Source organism: Taeniopygia guttata, chromosome 1 (assembly GCF_048771995.1).
Source record: "Taeniopygia guttata chromosome 1, bTaeGut7.mat, whole genome shotgun sequence".
Classification (NCBI taxonomy): Eukaryota; Metazoa; Chordata; class Aves; order Passeriformes; family Estrildidae; genus Taeniopygia; species Taeniopygia guttata.
The window spans coordinates 18,625,004-18,641,582 of NC_133024.1; the positions used below are offsets into that span (position 1 = coordinate 18,625,004).

At 47.6% G+C, this 16,579-nt stretch overlaps 1 protein-coding gene across 2 annotated transcripts in view; it reads right to left on the reverse strand.

The window, feature by feature from the left end:
• The window catches only part of HUNK (hormonally up-regulated Neu-associated kinase), a 41,609-nt gene that overhangs the window by 20,162 nt on the left and 4,868 nt on the right, over window positions 1-16,579 (reverse strand). For both annotated transcript variants that reach the window (XM_012570010.5, XM_030264261.4), the window contains exons 2-3: window positions 7,726-8,018; window positions 369-424 (exon numbers count right to left, since the gene is read on the reverse strand). In XM_012570010.5, the coding sequence (XP_012425464.4) occupies window positions 369-424; window positions 7,726-8,018 (349 nt within the window). The remainder of the gene's footprint in view (window positions 1-368; window positions 425-7,725; window positions 8,019-16,579) is intronic.

Below are 16,579 nucleotides of genomic sequence, written 5' to 3' on the forward strand. Positions count from 1 at the left end.
GACTTCAGTGGAAGCATATGCTCACGGGGGCAGAATCCAGCCCTTAGCAAATAAGAAACGACCAAGATAATAAAATAAACCACTTCTGTGGTGTCAATTCTTAAATTCCTCACCAAGCTCCCTATTTGAGTATGAAAGATGTGGGTTTAAGATGTAGGATTATTCTCATACTCAGTTAAATCTGAATTATTTGGATCAATTTTTTTTCACAAAATGCTGTCAGGAACAGCTTGATTGCTATCTATACTCTCTCAGCTCCACTCTGCAGCAACATTAGCAGTTGTCACATGGAGGATTATGAAGCCTCAAAAACTCTCTTTATAAAACTAACAATTTTAATTACTGGAATTGCCAAACTGGTTACATACCAATAAGCTTGATATTGTTGTCTTCATCTAGCAACAGATTTTCTATCTTCAAGTCTCTGAAAGAAAGAAAATATTTTGAGTGAGTCTCCAAAATAATGAAGCAGATTTGCCTGACTCCCATCAGTGTATGTACAAGGCTTGTATATAACCAAATGTATAATGAAAGCAGCACACATAGTTCCACAGTGAAAGCAGAAAGCCCCATCCATCCTGCCCAAAATTAACAGTGCTTTCACACTCTGCTTCCCACCTATTCTTCAGGCACAAAATGACATTACAAGCACTTGCCAGTACATCCTGTAATTAACCAGGCTCTTCGAGTTCCTTAAGTACTGGAAGTTTACAGAAAACTTACGAACTGGAAAAATTTTAAGCATGTTTTGGGAACTGGAGGTCAATTTCTCCTTACTCCTCACAGCCCAAGGCCCCAGCTGCAGGACAAACCTGAGCTCTGAGGAGTCAAATGTCCTGTGTCTACAGGAGAGACAGAATCAGCCCACCGTGAGCACCCAAACTCCTTGCAGAGATCACCACAGCTATTCCCACACACCACAGGCTGAGGGATGAAAATGGTTTGTCCAATGGTTTGTCCAATGCCACCCAGAAAATCACCCCAAAAGCCCAAGCTGAGCAGCCTGAGCACTAAGTACAATGTGAAAAATATAAATTTGGTTGCCACACAACTCGTTGTGTAGCAGATTTCTAGCAGTTGGCTAAGTCTTCAACACACAGATTTTTTGCCCCCATCCAGACAGGAAATAACTGGAACAATCAGCATGCTGGAATATCCACAGGGATGCTTCTCCCAGCAGAAAAAAAGAGAAAGGAAAAATCTGGCTAATAAAGCCATCAGCTATAATTATGGGAAGTCAGTGACATCCATGGTGTTTTGTCTTTGTGAGGCAAAGGCAGTGAAGAAAAACACCTCCATCACAGATGGAGATATCAGGCTTAATAAAACTAGACAAGGAACCCAACCAAAGCAAGCCAAGCACTTCCACAAGGAGGGATCTCCTGTGAAAGAAAGACTCAGAGTATTTTCCAAGATGTTCCTCTTTGTTTCCTTTAATGCCCATGCTGTGTTTCAAACAAACAGAGGCAGAAGAGTAGGTAGGATGACCCTCACTTCTTCAGAGGGACCACAAGGACCTACACAGGAGGGATTTTCTGCATTAAAAGCAGAAGGTGAAGAAGGTGAAGGGGGGATTCTGCCCCTCTGAGGAGAGAACCCCACCTAAAATATCAGGGCTGGGAACTAAACGGGAGAGACTTAAAAAAAAACCCAGTCTGGGAAAGACAAAAAAGTACAAAACAAAGCCCCCCCACCTCTAAAATCCCAAATGAAACTGAAATCAACAGAAGCACTGCAATGCTCAATACAGCAACTCAAAGCAAAGAGAAAGAGCATTTGGAAGCTCTGAGTATATGAAATATTAGCTGAGAAGAAGCAAGACTTTAAAGGCAAGAAAAGGGGAAAAATGCAAGCTGTAAGTTAAGGAGAAAAGACATCAGGGCAATCAGGAGAACAATGAGTGACAGGGGGGGCTAACCAGAACACCAGAAAATGTATTTTAAAGGATTCAAGGTAAAGAAACAAAAGGTAAATATTACAGGGCGTTTTAAAGCCATGAGAGGAAAAAGATAGAAATGTAAATATTGCCTCAGCACAGAGTGCAGTCAGACCTGGTTAAAGCTGTTTACCCATCTGTCTGTTCTCATCAGATCTGCCAGTGAGTGGTAACTGATCTGATGGTCCATCTGCACCACAGTTTCTGTCCACCCCAACAGGAAAGCTCAGATTTCTGCACCAATACCAGGAGCCAGGACAACAGGAGCTTTCCCACATCTCCCTTTGTGGTGGTTGCACTCCTGCTTCAGGACCCATCTCCCTGAACATCCTAAATGCTTTATTACGTCAGTGCTGCCCAATACAAACTTCATTTGTCTTTTACAAAAAGAGGCTCATCTGAGCTGCTCCTAAGGCTTGTGCTCCAGACCTTTCACCAACTTTCACTGAGTGTCTTACTTGCCTTTCATGTTTCAAACCCTTTATCCCACACTGCAAGAAATGCAGGCCTCCAAACACTTTTGAGGGCAAAGGTGTTTCTTTTTTCACTGCAGCAGAGCAGGAACTCTGGACGCTTTCAGTTTCCCTCCCTGAAGTAAATCTGATCTGGTTCTTTCACTGTCACAGCTCCTCAAAAAACAAACAAACAAACTAACTAACTAACTACTAAAGGATTATTTATGGGTTTCCCCCCCATAAGCAAATTCTCAGTATTCATTGCTGAAAAACTTAAATATAGTCTCAGGCATTAAATGCAAAAGGAACAAGAAGTGCCACCTTTGCCTAAGGGATCAGTTCCCTGATGTGGGAGTGTCTAACTATGGGACAAGTTAGTCAAATCTAGGAATAATGAAGGCAAAGAAGGCCAGGCTGCATCCCCACAGCAGATATTTATGTCTCCTCAGCTTGTGGAGCTGGCAGCACACAGTTGGCATTCCCTGGATTGAAAATACACCATCTCTGTGGGCTGAGTTTCTTTGGGAGTTTGCCCTGCTGTCGATGGGGCTGGTTTATCTCTTTGGACCACTCTGGGAATGCCAAGTGCCTCCAGAGAGGAACACAAGTGAATCCCTGGAGCAAGTGACCCCATCAGCTGCTCCCATAGCAGTTTATTCCATGCCATGGCAGGCAGCAGGCTGCAAAAAGGAAGTTTTGCATTTCACACTTTATTTCTTGTCTGGGGGAGGAAGGATGAGAAGGAAGGCTTTACCAGCAAGCAGCTGCACAGCAGCAGTGGCTGGCTGCTCTCTCCTGAATCTTATTTTTAATCAGAACAGCACCACAGAAAATCACTCCTTAAAACCATCAACCATCAAGGCCATTTTCAAGCTTTCTGCAAGAGCTGGAGAGGTTGCAGAGATTTGGGTTCATCAACACATTTATGCAGCAGTGTGCATTTCAAAGGCTTTGATATCAAAATATTACTGAGCCCAGGTCTTCTATCACTGGATTCCATGTGGCTGCCTCTGTAAAAGAGGAGTCTGGCCCATTGTCTTCACTGAAATAACGTTTAGTTTGTTTACACCAGAGCACTCCAAGAGAGAATGCCCAAAGGTAATTCTGAGATCTGAAATGAAGTAGAAAATGAGCCAGCTCCGTGCTTCAAGAGCAGAGTTTGTTCTGCAGAGCAGGATCTGTCATAAATATTGCATCAGCAGCCAGACTCCTGGCACTTAAAATTAATAGGCTGGAAGTTATCAAAGCCAACATGTCAAACAGCAGGTACCAAATGAGGAATCCTGTGGCACTCTGAGCAAACTGGATTGTGTGGCACCACCCAGCTCTGCCCAGAACTCCGGGGTTTTTCATATCTTTCAAACTCCTTACCTGCTTATCATCACCAAATGGCAGTGGAAGGCAGGAATCTGCTGCCAGGAGGGCAGAAAAAGGGGAATGCAGCAAGCCATCTTTGCTACCAATACACCATTCAATTCTTTTCTTTGACAACCTGACAGTAATTGCATTGAATGGGACTGAGGTTTGTTAAAATGACTTTAAAAGGGTTGTTGAGAATTTCCTGTGGGATGCAGTGGCACGCACCAAGACTTTCACTTCATTTTCCCTGCTGTCTTTGTGCTCCCAGAGGGCTTATTGCTCATGCTGCTTTTTGACAGCACAAGGACCTGTGTAAACACCCTCTGCCAAGAGAAAGCTTCACCAGACCCCGCCATTTGGTTCTATTTTCCTCTGTCAGAGGAAAAGATAAATATTCCTACCTGATTCACAGCTTGTTGCAAGTGTATTTTTAGCAGCAACCAACCAGCACTCCTGATAGAGGAAAAGCAACCCAAATGATAACATGAAATTATAAATAGAATAGTGGCATTTTGCTCTCAGTGGAACAGCCCAGGAGCTCTGAACCTTGGGCACCCCTCACCAAAGATGCAGCAGCTTCTGCACTCTAGAACTTGCAGACTTCACCCACCTCAGCAGATGACATATTTAGAATTTTAAAATACATCTACGCAGTCAAAAATGAGTTTGGGGGTATTTTTACACCTCTAAATAAAAATGAGGTTTCTTGAAGTTCTTTAATTTTAGGCTGTTCACACAACAGTGCCTCTTAACAAAAGCACCTCCACTGAATCCTGAGTCCTGCTCTTGTCCACAGAGCAGTGATCTGAGCATTCCTCTGCCGTGCCAAGTCTGGACTGTGAGCCATGCAGCTTTCTGAGCAATACTCAGCAAACAACATCAGCTAATTCCATGCAACTTTCATTCCATCTGGGCTTTTTTATCCCAAGTGGAGCAGGGTAAGCAATCTACACCGTTCCCCAAATAACACAGACAAAACCTGCGATTTCTTTGTTTGCAATAAAGTAAAAAACTCCATCAAAAAGCTTTTCAGGGCCCTGTCCCATTCCATGGGAGGCATTTGGAGGGACAATCAGCAGCCCCTTTTCTGGCTGAGGATGCTGCAGCTTGGTCCACACGTGGCCAAGTCCAACACCCCCGGATCACCATGCACATGGAAGTGCTGGTATTTTTACCTGCTGTAAAAATAACAACAACAACAACAACAACAAGGGAACAGTGCCACTGCAGCCAGGCAGAGAATGAATCAGACTCCTGCACTATTTTTTTCCTCCCTCAGTAGCTGATTGAGCAGCCTGTTTTTAGAGCTGCCACAGTCAGAGGCCCGAGATGCTGAAGGACAACTCCTGAGGTAATTGTTAGTTTTCCTCCCTCATTTGTTCAGAGAGAGGCAGGAGAATAAATCCAGATCACACCACCAGGGCTTTTCCTGCCTCTCTGCACTGCTCTCTACTCTTTCCTTGCAGAAGAAGGCAACTCATTGAATGGGTTAAGCCAGAGAAAATACTTGCAGATATGATTCTGTGAAGTTTTATCAGTTTGGGCAGAATTAGACCAGCTCATTCACTGCGTAGAAGCCTCCCAGGAAGCAGCTCAGTGATCTGAGAAACAGGGTGGATGGAGGAGGCTGCCTGTGGGGCAGGGATTAATTCAACACCCACAGGGCTGGACGGACTGAGCTCAGCTGCCAGAGGAAGGCCAGCTCTGTCACACTGCTCTCAGGGCTGCTGCTGCCTCCTCCCACAGCCTCTGCAGCTGTGATAAGGTCACAGGGGCACCAGAGAGGGGAGGGGAGAGAGCCAAACCTGCAGCATCCACAGGTGAACTCAGCATCCACCCAGGAACTCAGCATCCACACAGGAACTCGGGCTCTCCCTGGCCCAAAGCCTAGCCTCCTTCTCACCACCACAGCCTGTTGATTCCAACCTGTGCTTAGGGAACAAGCTATTTTTGTACAAAATGTGGGTTTGAGTCCTCTGTGAAGAAGAATGGGATCAAAGCTAAGCCTGCCAGCCCCCTGTAAATGCCTTGGCCTCTGTGCAGAAGGTGAATTTTTCAGGGAGAGGAATTGCTGCTGCTGACCCAGTCCTGCTCTTTAAAGCTTGACGTGTTCATCTGATCCTGCCTTGTTTTCCTCTGCCCATCTCAGAAACTTCATTTATTTCCTTTATGTCTCTCTCTCTCTAAATACTGGGTATCAACTGATCCCTGAAAGCATTAAGCAAACTTCTTCCTGGTCCCTGCCCCGAACTGTGAACTTAATGATTTAAAGAGACCAGCAGTTTTGAGGCTGACTGAGAACCTGGTGGCTGCTCAAATATTTATGTTACAGTACCTGAAATACAGCTCGAAGTGAGACCAGAGGCGGCCTGTGCACATGGCAGTTATCCCTGATGGATCACAGGGAACACACAGAGACCCAAGACAAGCAAAAGGCAGCTTTCAGAGCACGTGGAGCTCCAGGGAGGCAGCTGCACCCACGCTGCACAGTGGTGGGCAGCTCAGCACACAGCTGGGCACAGCTGGAAGGGATGACTGTGGGCAGCTCCCCACCTCCTGCACAGCCAGTGGAGCCAAGGAGCTGCAGAGCCAGATCCTGAAAAGCATTCAGATGTCTGGCTCCTGCAGTGTGCCCACAGAACCCAAAAGGATGGATGGGGCCCACACAACTTGCTCAGCATCATATGGGAACTGTGTGGGAGTCCAGACTTAACACCAGCTGGCCCAAATTTAGAAAGCAGGGCCTCCTTCTTAGCACAGCTCCCTATAAATACACCTAGGAACAGGAGAGGAGAGATGCTGGCTCCAAAGGTCCAGCCAGCCCACCACCCTCCTGTCTCCATGGCAGCAGAGAGCACAGAGAGGAGAGAGGTACAGGGACAGGCAGTCACATGTGACATACCCACCTGCACTCTCCCAGCTGATGCTCAGGGGCTTCAGCCACTCTTTATTCATCAGCCTTCTCCCTCCTGAGCTTGTCCTGTTCCCCCTGGAGCCCAGGTGGACTCCTAACTCCACAGTATTCCCCTGCCAGGAGATGCACACCCTGCTCATACACAGAGCTCAAGGAGTGGCTGGAATATGCTTGAAATTAATAGGCTGGAAATGATCAAAGCCAACATGTCAAACAGCAGGTGCCAAATGAGGAGTCCTGTGGCACTCTGAGCAAACTGGATCGTGTGTCATTACCTAATTCTGCCCAGAACATTGGAAAATGCTCCCAGGCACAGGGTGGGAATTTTGGGGTGTCCTCTGCAGGGCCAGGAGTTGGGCTGGATGATCCCTGGGGGGTCATATCCCATGATATCCCAACAATTCCTGTGATTCTGTGGGTGAAGGCCCTGAAGAAAGGAGGTGGTGCTGCACTGCAGCAGCTCTGGCTCTCTCCATCCCATGCAAGGTGATGCAACAAATGCAAAGAGCAGGGCAGCAGGAGCCAGGGATTTCAGTGGTCCCACTGAGGCTTTGTGCCAACCCTGGAACTGGAACCAGGAACCCCTGGAACCAAGCTTTGGGCAAACCAGCTCACCCCCCACATTGCTGTGCTTCCACCAGTGACACAAGAGGCTTGTGCAAGCACCTTCTCAAAGAAATGGTGACATGATTCATTAGCTCCTGTTGGTGCAGAGCTCTGGAGAGCGCTGGCAGTGAAAGGGCCCTGCTTTTGGACTGTACCTTATCTTTTTTGGCACAGAACCATAGAATATCCAGGGCTGGAAGGGATCCATGAGGATTACGGAGTCCAGCTCCTGGCAGTGGAGTCAGCACAGCTCCTGTGCACTCACCTGGAGCTGCTGATGCTTTCTGCAGGTGCAGCCTCACGGCCAAGGTCGGAGCACCCAAACACCACCACCAGGAGCAGCCACAAAGCTCTCAGGAGCATGTTTTCACAAGGGAAGCTCCTTACAACACACACAAACAGCACTCAGAGGAGATGACAGCAACTTCAGCAGCAGAGAGGCTCCCCCGGATTACCTGTGCACGACTCCTGCCCGGTGGAGGTGCTCCACTGCCAGGATGAGCTGCCGGATGTATTTGCGGGCTTCGTGTTCCTCCAGCCTCTTCTTCTCATAGATCTTGTGCATCAGGTTGCCCCCAGGGCACAGCTCCATGACCAAGTAGTAGCTGTTCTCAGTTTCCAGGATATCCAGCAGCTGGGCAATATTGGGGTGGCGGATCATCTGCTGGATCTGCCCTTCCCGCCGCAGGTTCTTGGTGACATAGGTGTCCTTCTTGGCCCTTTTCTTGTCAATTACTTTTACTGCCACCTAAGGAGACAGCAGGAGAGGGGGTTGTTAGCTGTCACAGCAATGACTTGTTGCTCTCACCCTGTGTAAGCAACCATTAAAAAAAACCAGAAGTCAAAGGATGTCCCTCTCAGCTGGCACACTTAGCTTCAGGCACAGCTGCACATGTCAGAGAAAGCAGAGCTGCTCTTCAATCCCCACTGACTGGTCCATCCTTTATTTCCTTGCACAACAACAGTCCAAAATTACTGCAAAGAAATCAGGAACAGAGGGGACAATTCCACTAAGCACCCACAAACACTTCACATGCTTAAGGCTGGGCGTTTATTGCAGCTGCTTACTCAGAAACCCTCCAGGCTGGTGTTTACAACTTTTAAGTGTTGTTTTTAGCTTTTTCTGGCTTTGAATACACAACTGGAGATGATATCTTTTCATTACAATTTTCTTAAACTATAGTCAAGTGCTGGCCTTGCACGATTTGCATAAAAACATACTATGGAAAACAAAACCATTTTGGTACCACTCTCCTAGCACATTTCTTTTTTCTGCCTTTTCTCTCCTGTGAGAGCTGGAGAGGGGCTTGGGACAAAGGCAAGGGGAATGGCTTCAAACTGCCAGAGGGAAGGGTTAGGTGGGATATTGGGAAGGAAGGTGTGTGGGTGGTGAGGCCCTGGCACAGGATGCTCAGAGAAGATGTGGCTGCCCCATCCCTGGAAATGTTTCAGGGTCATCTGCACCTCCCCTGTGACATGAATGCCTTAGAATTGAAGGGTAAAACTGCAGGAATTAGGGCTTCCTAGTGTGTGCTAAGAGCCAGGAGCCAATACTGCTAAGTGTGCTGTTGGCTGAATGTACTCCTGCTATGGAAAGATCATCCTGATGCCACAGCCCTGGTAAAGAGGTGAGGGTGAACACCACACACCAGAGCTGCCTGGGTGAGCTCAGAGCAGCATCAGGACCATAACCCACACTCCTGACTACTCACATTAAAGAGACATCATTTAGCCATCAGATAAAACAACAGGTAAATCAGAGCTTCATTTCACCCCTTTCTGAAAGTCTCAGGTGATTCACCATGGAAATGGACTCAAATTAGTACATTCTTTCATCTAATGAGATGGAACTGAGCACAGAGGCTTGCATGGAGTATTTAGACAGCAAACCACAGGAGTTACTCTGGTGAGGACAAACAAATTCACAGGTTACAGAAACATGAGATACCACGCTGTACATTGGCAGCACAACGCAATCTCTGCAAAAGTTAAAAAAAAAAAAAAAAAGTTAAAGGCTGGTATTTATCACAGCTGCAAGGTACAGAACATGGAGTGGTAACAGTATGGAGCAGCAATCTATTATTCATATTGGTAAGTCACCCCTAATTCACTGACAGAAAAAGCACATTATACATGTCCACATGTGCTGCCCAGCCTGAGCTCAGCTGCAGCAACCCCCTGAAACCAGAAGACAGAGCCAACCATGGGACTACTGGAGGACTCTTCCACCATCACCTGGAATTAGCTTTCTATGCCTTAAGGACAAACTTTTCCTCTAATTTTGACAGGTACCTTGTCAGGCACCCCACCAATCCCAGCACACAAGCAAGGCAGCATTGGGATTCACCTCAGCCCTGAATGACCTTTCCCCCTTCCAGACCCCTTCCCTCAGGTCCAAGAGATCCCCCTGCACAGCTGACAGAGGTGCAAACAGCAGATTTGTTCCAGCAGTACCCTGTTCCAGGGATCAAACTTTGCACAGAGTTATCCCAGGGCTGAATTAGTTAAATACCCCTGATTTTGAGTTCATCCAGAGGTAGAGCAAGGCAAGCGAGGACCGAATGTGCCCAGACACACTTAACACACAGAGCCTCCTGTGCAAGGTAGATGTGTGTGTGTGCACCTGGAGATTTCATTCATGCAGAAGGGAAAAAGCACTCGGTAGAGAAAATACTGTAGATGTTGGGTAATCATCAAACAAACACATTGGAGCTTTCACAGCCTACTCAAGACATGCCAGTTACTCAGCTCTGCTCTCCCAAGCTTCAAGGAGAGGCTCTTTGTTTCTGCATCGTGCCTATCTCCTGACTCGAGTTCCTGGCCAACACTGGCACAGAAATAAAAAAAAATAATGATAAAGCAAGTAATTACTCTCAATATGTAGCAACAGTGCCTCTTGACATTCTGCTTTTGGCTAAACCTCTGCTATGTAAATAGATAAATGGTTTAGGTTATTCTTTGTTATGAGATACAAAGATGAGTAATAGCCCATATTTTTGGTTCCTGAGTCCTAGAATCACACTGTTGGAATGAAATACTTTCCTGAAGGTTCTGGTGTGACACATCATATGAGCAATTGCTGCTTCTCTCCAAAAATCCTCCAGGCACGCCGGAGTGCGGGTTAGGGCAGGGCCAGCACCTCTCTCCTCCTTGGAGGAGAGGATGCAGGACAGAGGGGCTGAAACTCCAGCAGGGATGGGCACGTGTCCTCACCCAAACACCCGCACGTGCCCCCCACGCACGGGCACGGGCACGGGGATGCTGCCAGCTCCTGCTCGGGGAGGGCTTGAGAATCTCAGCGAGAGCGAAGCGGGGGAGGCTGAAGCTGACTGGCACCAAACTGCACAGAAACAGTCACAGCAAGGCCCCCAGGGAAAAAAATAAACCTGAGGAGAAACAGCTTGAAGGACCAAACGTTGCCTGTAGAAATCTGGAAGCCAAAGCTGCTGCCACCAGAGCATGCACATTTTGCATACTTTGTCAGTTTGGAATTGCCACAAGGTAGGGAAAGGGGTCACACTCATCCTGGGAATGCCCCCATCCCTGTGGCCATGCAGACGAGGCACCAGCTTCTGTTGGGCAGCTTCCCAGACCTGCCAACCACCTGCTGCTCGGGGCAGGAGGAACCTCAAGGTGCTCAGCAGAGGCCCAAGTCATCCTCATCCCTCTGACAGCAACACTTGGGAAAGCCCCAGCTCAGGAAGATGTGCTCCTGGAGGAATTTGCTTGCCCAGAGGCCACTTTAGCTCACAGCCTGGATGCTCTGCAGCAGAGCTGCCTCCCTCAGTCTTCCAGGTCCTGAACAATGCCCAGATCAGATGCCCACAAAAACAACTGCAGGAACACTTCCACTGCCGTGGCCCCAGCTTGGCAAATAATGTTATAATGTGTTTAGCTCTGCAGAGAACAGGGGATGGCCTTGCAAAATCAGGGTGTGACATTTTGAGGACTTTTAAAGAGCTTTTCTCACTTACCCAGCCGCTTGGATTCTTTCCTCCTGCAAATTCTAAGAGGGAGGCAGCTCCTGCTGGCTGTTGCCAAAGGGAGCTCGGCTGAATTGAGAGGAAACTGGTTTGAAAAAGAATCCACCAAGAACTGTGGGATTTGGCCAGGAGACCAACAGAGCACAAGAGAAGCAACCTCAACTATTGGAGGGACTACTTCACTGTTGGAGGGACAACCCCCTGCCTTTTTAATCTTTTTTCCTCTTTCTTCTTTTTCCCCAGAGTCTCCTTCTGGCAGACATGCCTGACATGGTGCCAGGCCAGGCAGCAGCACTGACTCCCAGCACCATCCTGGAGCATCCTGCCCATGCCAATGCAGTCCAGAGCTGCAGCTCGGGCCACAGGCAAAGACAAGGCCTGAGACTTGACTTCTGCACCCAAATTACAAACCCTTACTGTCCAGTTTAACCTCAGTCAGGAGAACGAGACAAAGAGCAGCCATCAGTGCTGCAAGTCCATCTCCAGCTTTTTTCTTTTTGCTGTGCCCTAGGCGACAATAAATTCAGTTTCTTTCCTCTCTTATTTCCAGCCATAGCTGTCTGGCTTCACTTGCAGCTTGCTTTGTATTTACCACTGTTCTCACCACAAAAATTCGAGCTCCCTTTTCAAAACCAGCTGGTGATTTTGGGTGGCCAATTCAAATCACATTTAACGGACCTAACTCTGAAGCCTGCACAATTGTCAGTGCAGTCCCAAAATCAAACCTTTCGAGGGCATCTCATTTTGGGCAATCACCCAGCCACACACAGAACAAGTTGTTCATCACAACCAAATCCAAGGACTAGAAAATGCCAATTTCATTCTCTGGGTAGAGTTCATTCTTTTCTCTGTTACAGCTTAGCAAATTTTACAGAGCAGTAAAGGAACGTGGGTTTTATTACAGCAAGTTCCAGTGTCTTAAGAAAGAAAGCACTAAAGAAAAAGTGCTTCAGCATTTGCTCTAACTGTAGTAAAAATCAGCAATCAGAAAAGGTAGGGAGGAGTCACTGCTGCTGAGATATTTTAAGCCAAGAGTTTGGGGTGTAGCAATACACAAACCCAGCTGCTGCAGACGAGTCCAGGATAAATGTCTCAGCAGGCAGAAGGCCACTGGCCTTGCTAGCAGGCCAGACCCAGACAGGAAAGCTTGAAATCAGCCCCTGGAGACACATAAACTCCTCCAGACAAGAGAGTAGCTCCGAGTACATTTGCTCATGTACTCTGGATTCCTGCTAACCTAGAGGGAAAGAATCTGATTGCCAGGGGATAAAAACAACATCCCACCAATTCCCTACAGCCCAAACACGACAGCACCTAGCAGGCTAGAAAGGGATTCAGGAGGACTTTGGATAAGCAAATGAACCTAAGACCTCTTGGTGTCACAGCCAACTTAAACTTAATCCCAAAAAGCATAAGCAGGATGTATTTCGTAAGGTAAAAAAAAAAAAGGTGTTAATTACACCTGTCCAAGGCACTGGGGACTATTATTAGATTGCTCTATCCAGTTCTGGTGTATCCAGGAATTAAAAATTTATGCTGAAGTTTTGGAAAGAGTTCTGAGAAGCTTCAGAACAGTCTTGAGATCTAGGAACTGTTTGCTGTAGTAACTGACTGAAGCTCAAAACATTTCATTAAGAGAATGCTAAGCACTGACTCAATGATTTCCTGCAAGCACCTACATGGGGGAGAGACTTCTGATAAGAGAAAGCTCTTTAATAAAATTTAAATTAACATCTCAAAAGATAAATTAGGCAAACTCAAGGCTATTCCTCCTCAACATGTCTGTTACCTCACATCATATTTATGGGGAACTTTGTGCCATGTTCCACAGGCAACTCTCATTATCCTTCCCTGGACCTCTGCTCTGCTGTTTCCACAGAGCCAGCTGCCCTTTCCCTCTCATCTTCTGTGTCACTCCCTGTTCCAATAGAGACAGACAGGGATGCTGACTTATCAGCATCCCTGGCACCTGGAACAGCCAGACTTTCACAGCTCAGGGACCAGCAGCAGGAGATGGTTTAGAGGCAAGTGGGGTGACATAGTGCCTTTACCCAGCCACTCTGAAAAGAAACGCCCATAAAATACATTTTTCATTGGTTCTACATGTCCAAAGCAGCAGCATTTGTACCAGGCACAGATTCCAGAGGCTGCCTGGGGAGCAGGAACACAGAACAGCCCCATCTCTGGGAAGGAACTTGGTTTATGGCTTATCTTGAGGGGGTCATGGTGGGGATCTGTCTGGCCTTTGGCAGAAAGAAATCACTTCCAGCAACCTTTCAGTGCTCTCTTGGTCAGCTAATTAATGGGGCAGCTGTGAGGGAGAGCAGCACATTTTTACCTCCCTGGCCTCTCAGGATATCTGCACAAGTCAGGAGAGATTATGCAGAGACTGATGAAAGTAGTGGTGGCAGAAAGCCAGGCACAGACATACACGAGGGTGCACTAAGAGGTTCCAAGAGGAATCCTTACAGATCCTTGTCAGAAACAGCCTCCAGGCCGGAGACATTTCCTGCAAGGAATAATCTTGTCTCTGAGTGCCTGGGACAGATGGGTTTGCCTTGCAAAAATATCCATCGAGCGCTGCTTTCCAAAATCCCCCTGTTTTTTCAGAGAAGGGCTTTTTGACCCCCATTCCTAAGGTAAGACTGACAGGCCAAAACACAGGAGGAAAACTCTAAACTCAAGGGAGCAGCTATCAGGGTAGACTTTCCTCAGGGAAAGTACCGTAACTCGCCCTCCTAACGTCGGCGGCCAACATCCTCCCATCTCCCTGCTTCTGGGATATGTTTCCCATTAAACAGCCCCTGCTTCACATTTTAGCCATCTCATGCAGAACTGGAGCTAAGGAAGGCTAAGTGCCCCTGATTTAATGCCAGTTCAGCTCTCTGGCTTTAGGGAAGACCAAGACCAACAAGCCCATCCCTGTGAGCCACTGTTCTTGAGGCCCAGGTAATGCCCTCCTTTGTAGTGATTTAAAACACAGAAGAGAAAACATTTACAACTGTCAGGAGCCTGGAAAAAGGTGTCTCCAATGAAGATTTTATATATAAATAATACGCTCTTTCCCTTAGCTCTGTGGACATTATTCACAGAAAATGAATTTATTCTCTGAAAAAAAATGTTTCCATGACAATCTTTCACAACAGACAGAGAGCAAAGGAACTTTATTTTATGTAACTTGGCTTTTTTTAGTTCTCTTTGTTGCAATGGTTTTCCTCTCTCACATGGCAAGTGAGAAAGCGCCATGGGTATAGCACCAAACGTGTTGAGCCCAGAGCAGAGCAAACACTGACAGAAAAGGAGACTTTGGTCAGCTTTTGTTAATTTTTCCCAGGTGGTTTCCCTGGGGGACCATGGTGGCTCCTCCCAGGCCCCTTCCATGAGGATGAGGTTTGACCCCACTCTCTGCCAGCACTGCCAGAGCACAGATAAGCACTCAGGTGTGGCAGGGGTCACTGAGCCAGCTCACAGAGGGCTGCCTCTGTCCTAGGTGGGCCCCAGAGCAGCTCCTCTCCTGCTGCAGAAAAGCCAGCCCCGTTCTCTTCATCACACAAGCTCCAGCCCACCAAAAGTACTCTCAACACTGAGCTCACCCCCTGCAGGAGACCAGCCACAGCCCTGCCGGGTGACACAGCATGAGCTCTCTCACTGAGCCATCAACAGGGAAGTTTGGGGTTTCTGCCCTTCAATTCATCTGAAAACAACAGCTCAGCCAATGTGCTCTGGTGCACCTGTACCCCACACTGCCAGGTGAGCACCAACCCTGCCAGCCCCCTAATTCACCTCCTGGCTGACATCTCCCCAGCTCTTGGCTTTGGACAGCTTGGATGCCTCTCCATACCCTTGAAGAACAGCAGAGTCAGCTGTAAACCCTCAGCTTGTTTCTGTGCTGCGGTCCAGGGGGGTTCAGGCAGACTGTGACAACTCAGCCACCACAAGGTTTGTCACCACTGCTTTTCTGACAGGGCTACATCCTCGTGCTGCTCATCAGTAACCTCCCCCTTCCCAGCTCCTGAGGGCAGAGGGGCAGAGATGCTGCATCTGGTGAAATGCAAGGAGCTGCAGCAGCACCCTGCAGGTCACTGCTGCCAGAGGAGACACTGCACAATGCAGGGAGCCAGATGTGCTCTCATTGCCAGGACTTTTATAGGCAACACATGCCTTTGGAAATGGGCATGCAGCTCTGCAGATCATGAAACGAGTTAAAAGTACAAAACTGGCAGGAACAGATACGGGGATCCAGATGTGAGCGTCACCCGGTGTCAGCTCAACCCAAACCACTCGGCTTGCCTCCATCCTGCAAGGGTGACAGCCTGCAGGAAAAGCAGCACACTGCTGACACGAGGCATCCTTAAAACTGCTGAATGCAAACTTGAAAGCAGATTATCTCGAGAGGATAAGGAACTGCCACATGTGCAGCCATTCAGCTCACTGCAGAACAAGTTGCGAGCTACTTAATGAAAAACATGAAGTCAGTCTTTCTGGAAGTCAGACTCTGCATTAATGGAAAGGCTTCTGGCCTATCCCAGCTCATTCCTGCTCACAACGCAGGAGAGGGACAGAGGGAAGAGCATGGCTTTATATCCAGTTTTCACCTGGCTGTTTTCCAGGTAGAACAGACTGAGCAGCTGGGAGCACATCAGCTTCACTCTGCCTTCTGCTCCAAGTCCTGCAAGCTGCACAACGCCTTCGAGGGAACGCCACACTAACACATCAGCCTCCTCCTGCTCCCAGCCAAGTCCTCAGTGCTGCCACTGCAAGCACAACACCGCTCCCCAAAGCGTTTCCTGGAGGGCTGCGTGTTAACAGAGGTGTGCATGGAGCAGCTTCAGCAGAAACTCTGCATCTGCACACACAGGCACAAACTCCTGCGAAAAGAAGAGCTGCGAAAGCAAACACCTAGAAGTGAAAAATGTCAAAATGCAGGCTGTAGAAACACCCTGGTTTTGTTTCCTCGGTGCATGTAATTCAGAGTGGCAAATCAGCCAGGTGCAACAGTTGGCAGCTGTTTATTAAAGAGGAACAGATCCTGGGAAAAAGCCACCCTGTGGATTCGCAGCCAGTGCTTTTCAAAATAAGCTTTAAAAAAAAAAAAAAATTGGATAGAGATAAAATCTGAAAGTATGTTGAGGAACAGGTAAAGATAAAATTACTAACTAAACATAAGTGAGAGAACAAACCCATCCACGAAACTGATATACAAGTATCACTGGACCATAACAGATCAAATTTCAAATTAAAATCCTGCAGTTTTACCCTCGGACGGCCTGACAACAATGAAGGTCTCACAGTTTTACCTGCAACCTCACAATACCTGGGAGGGAGG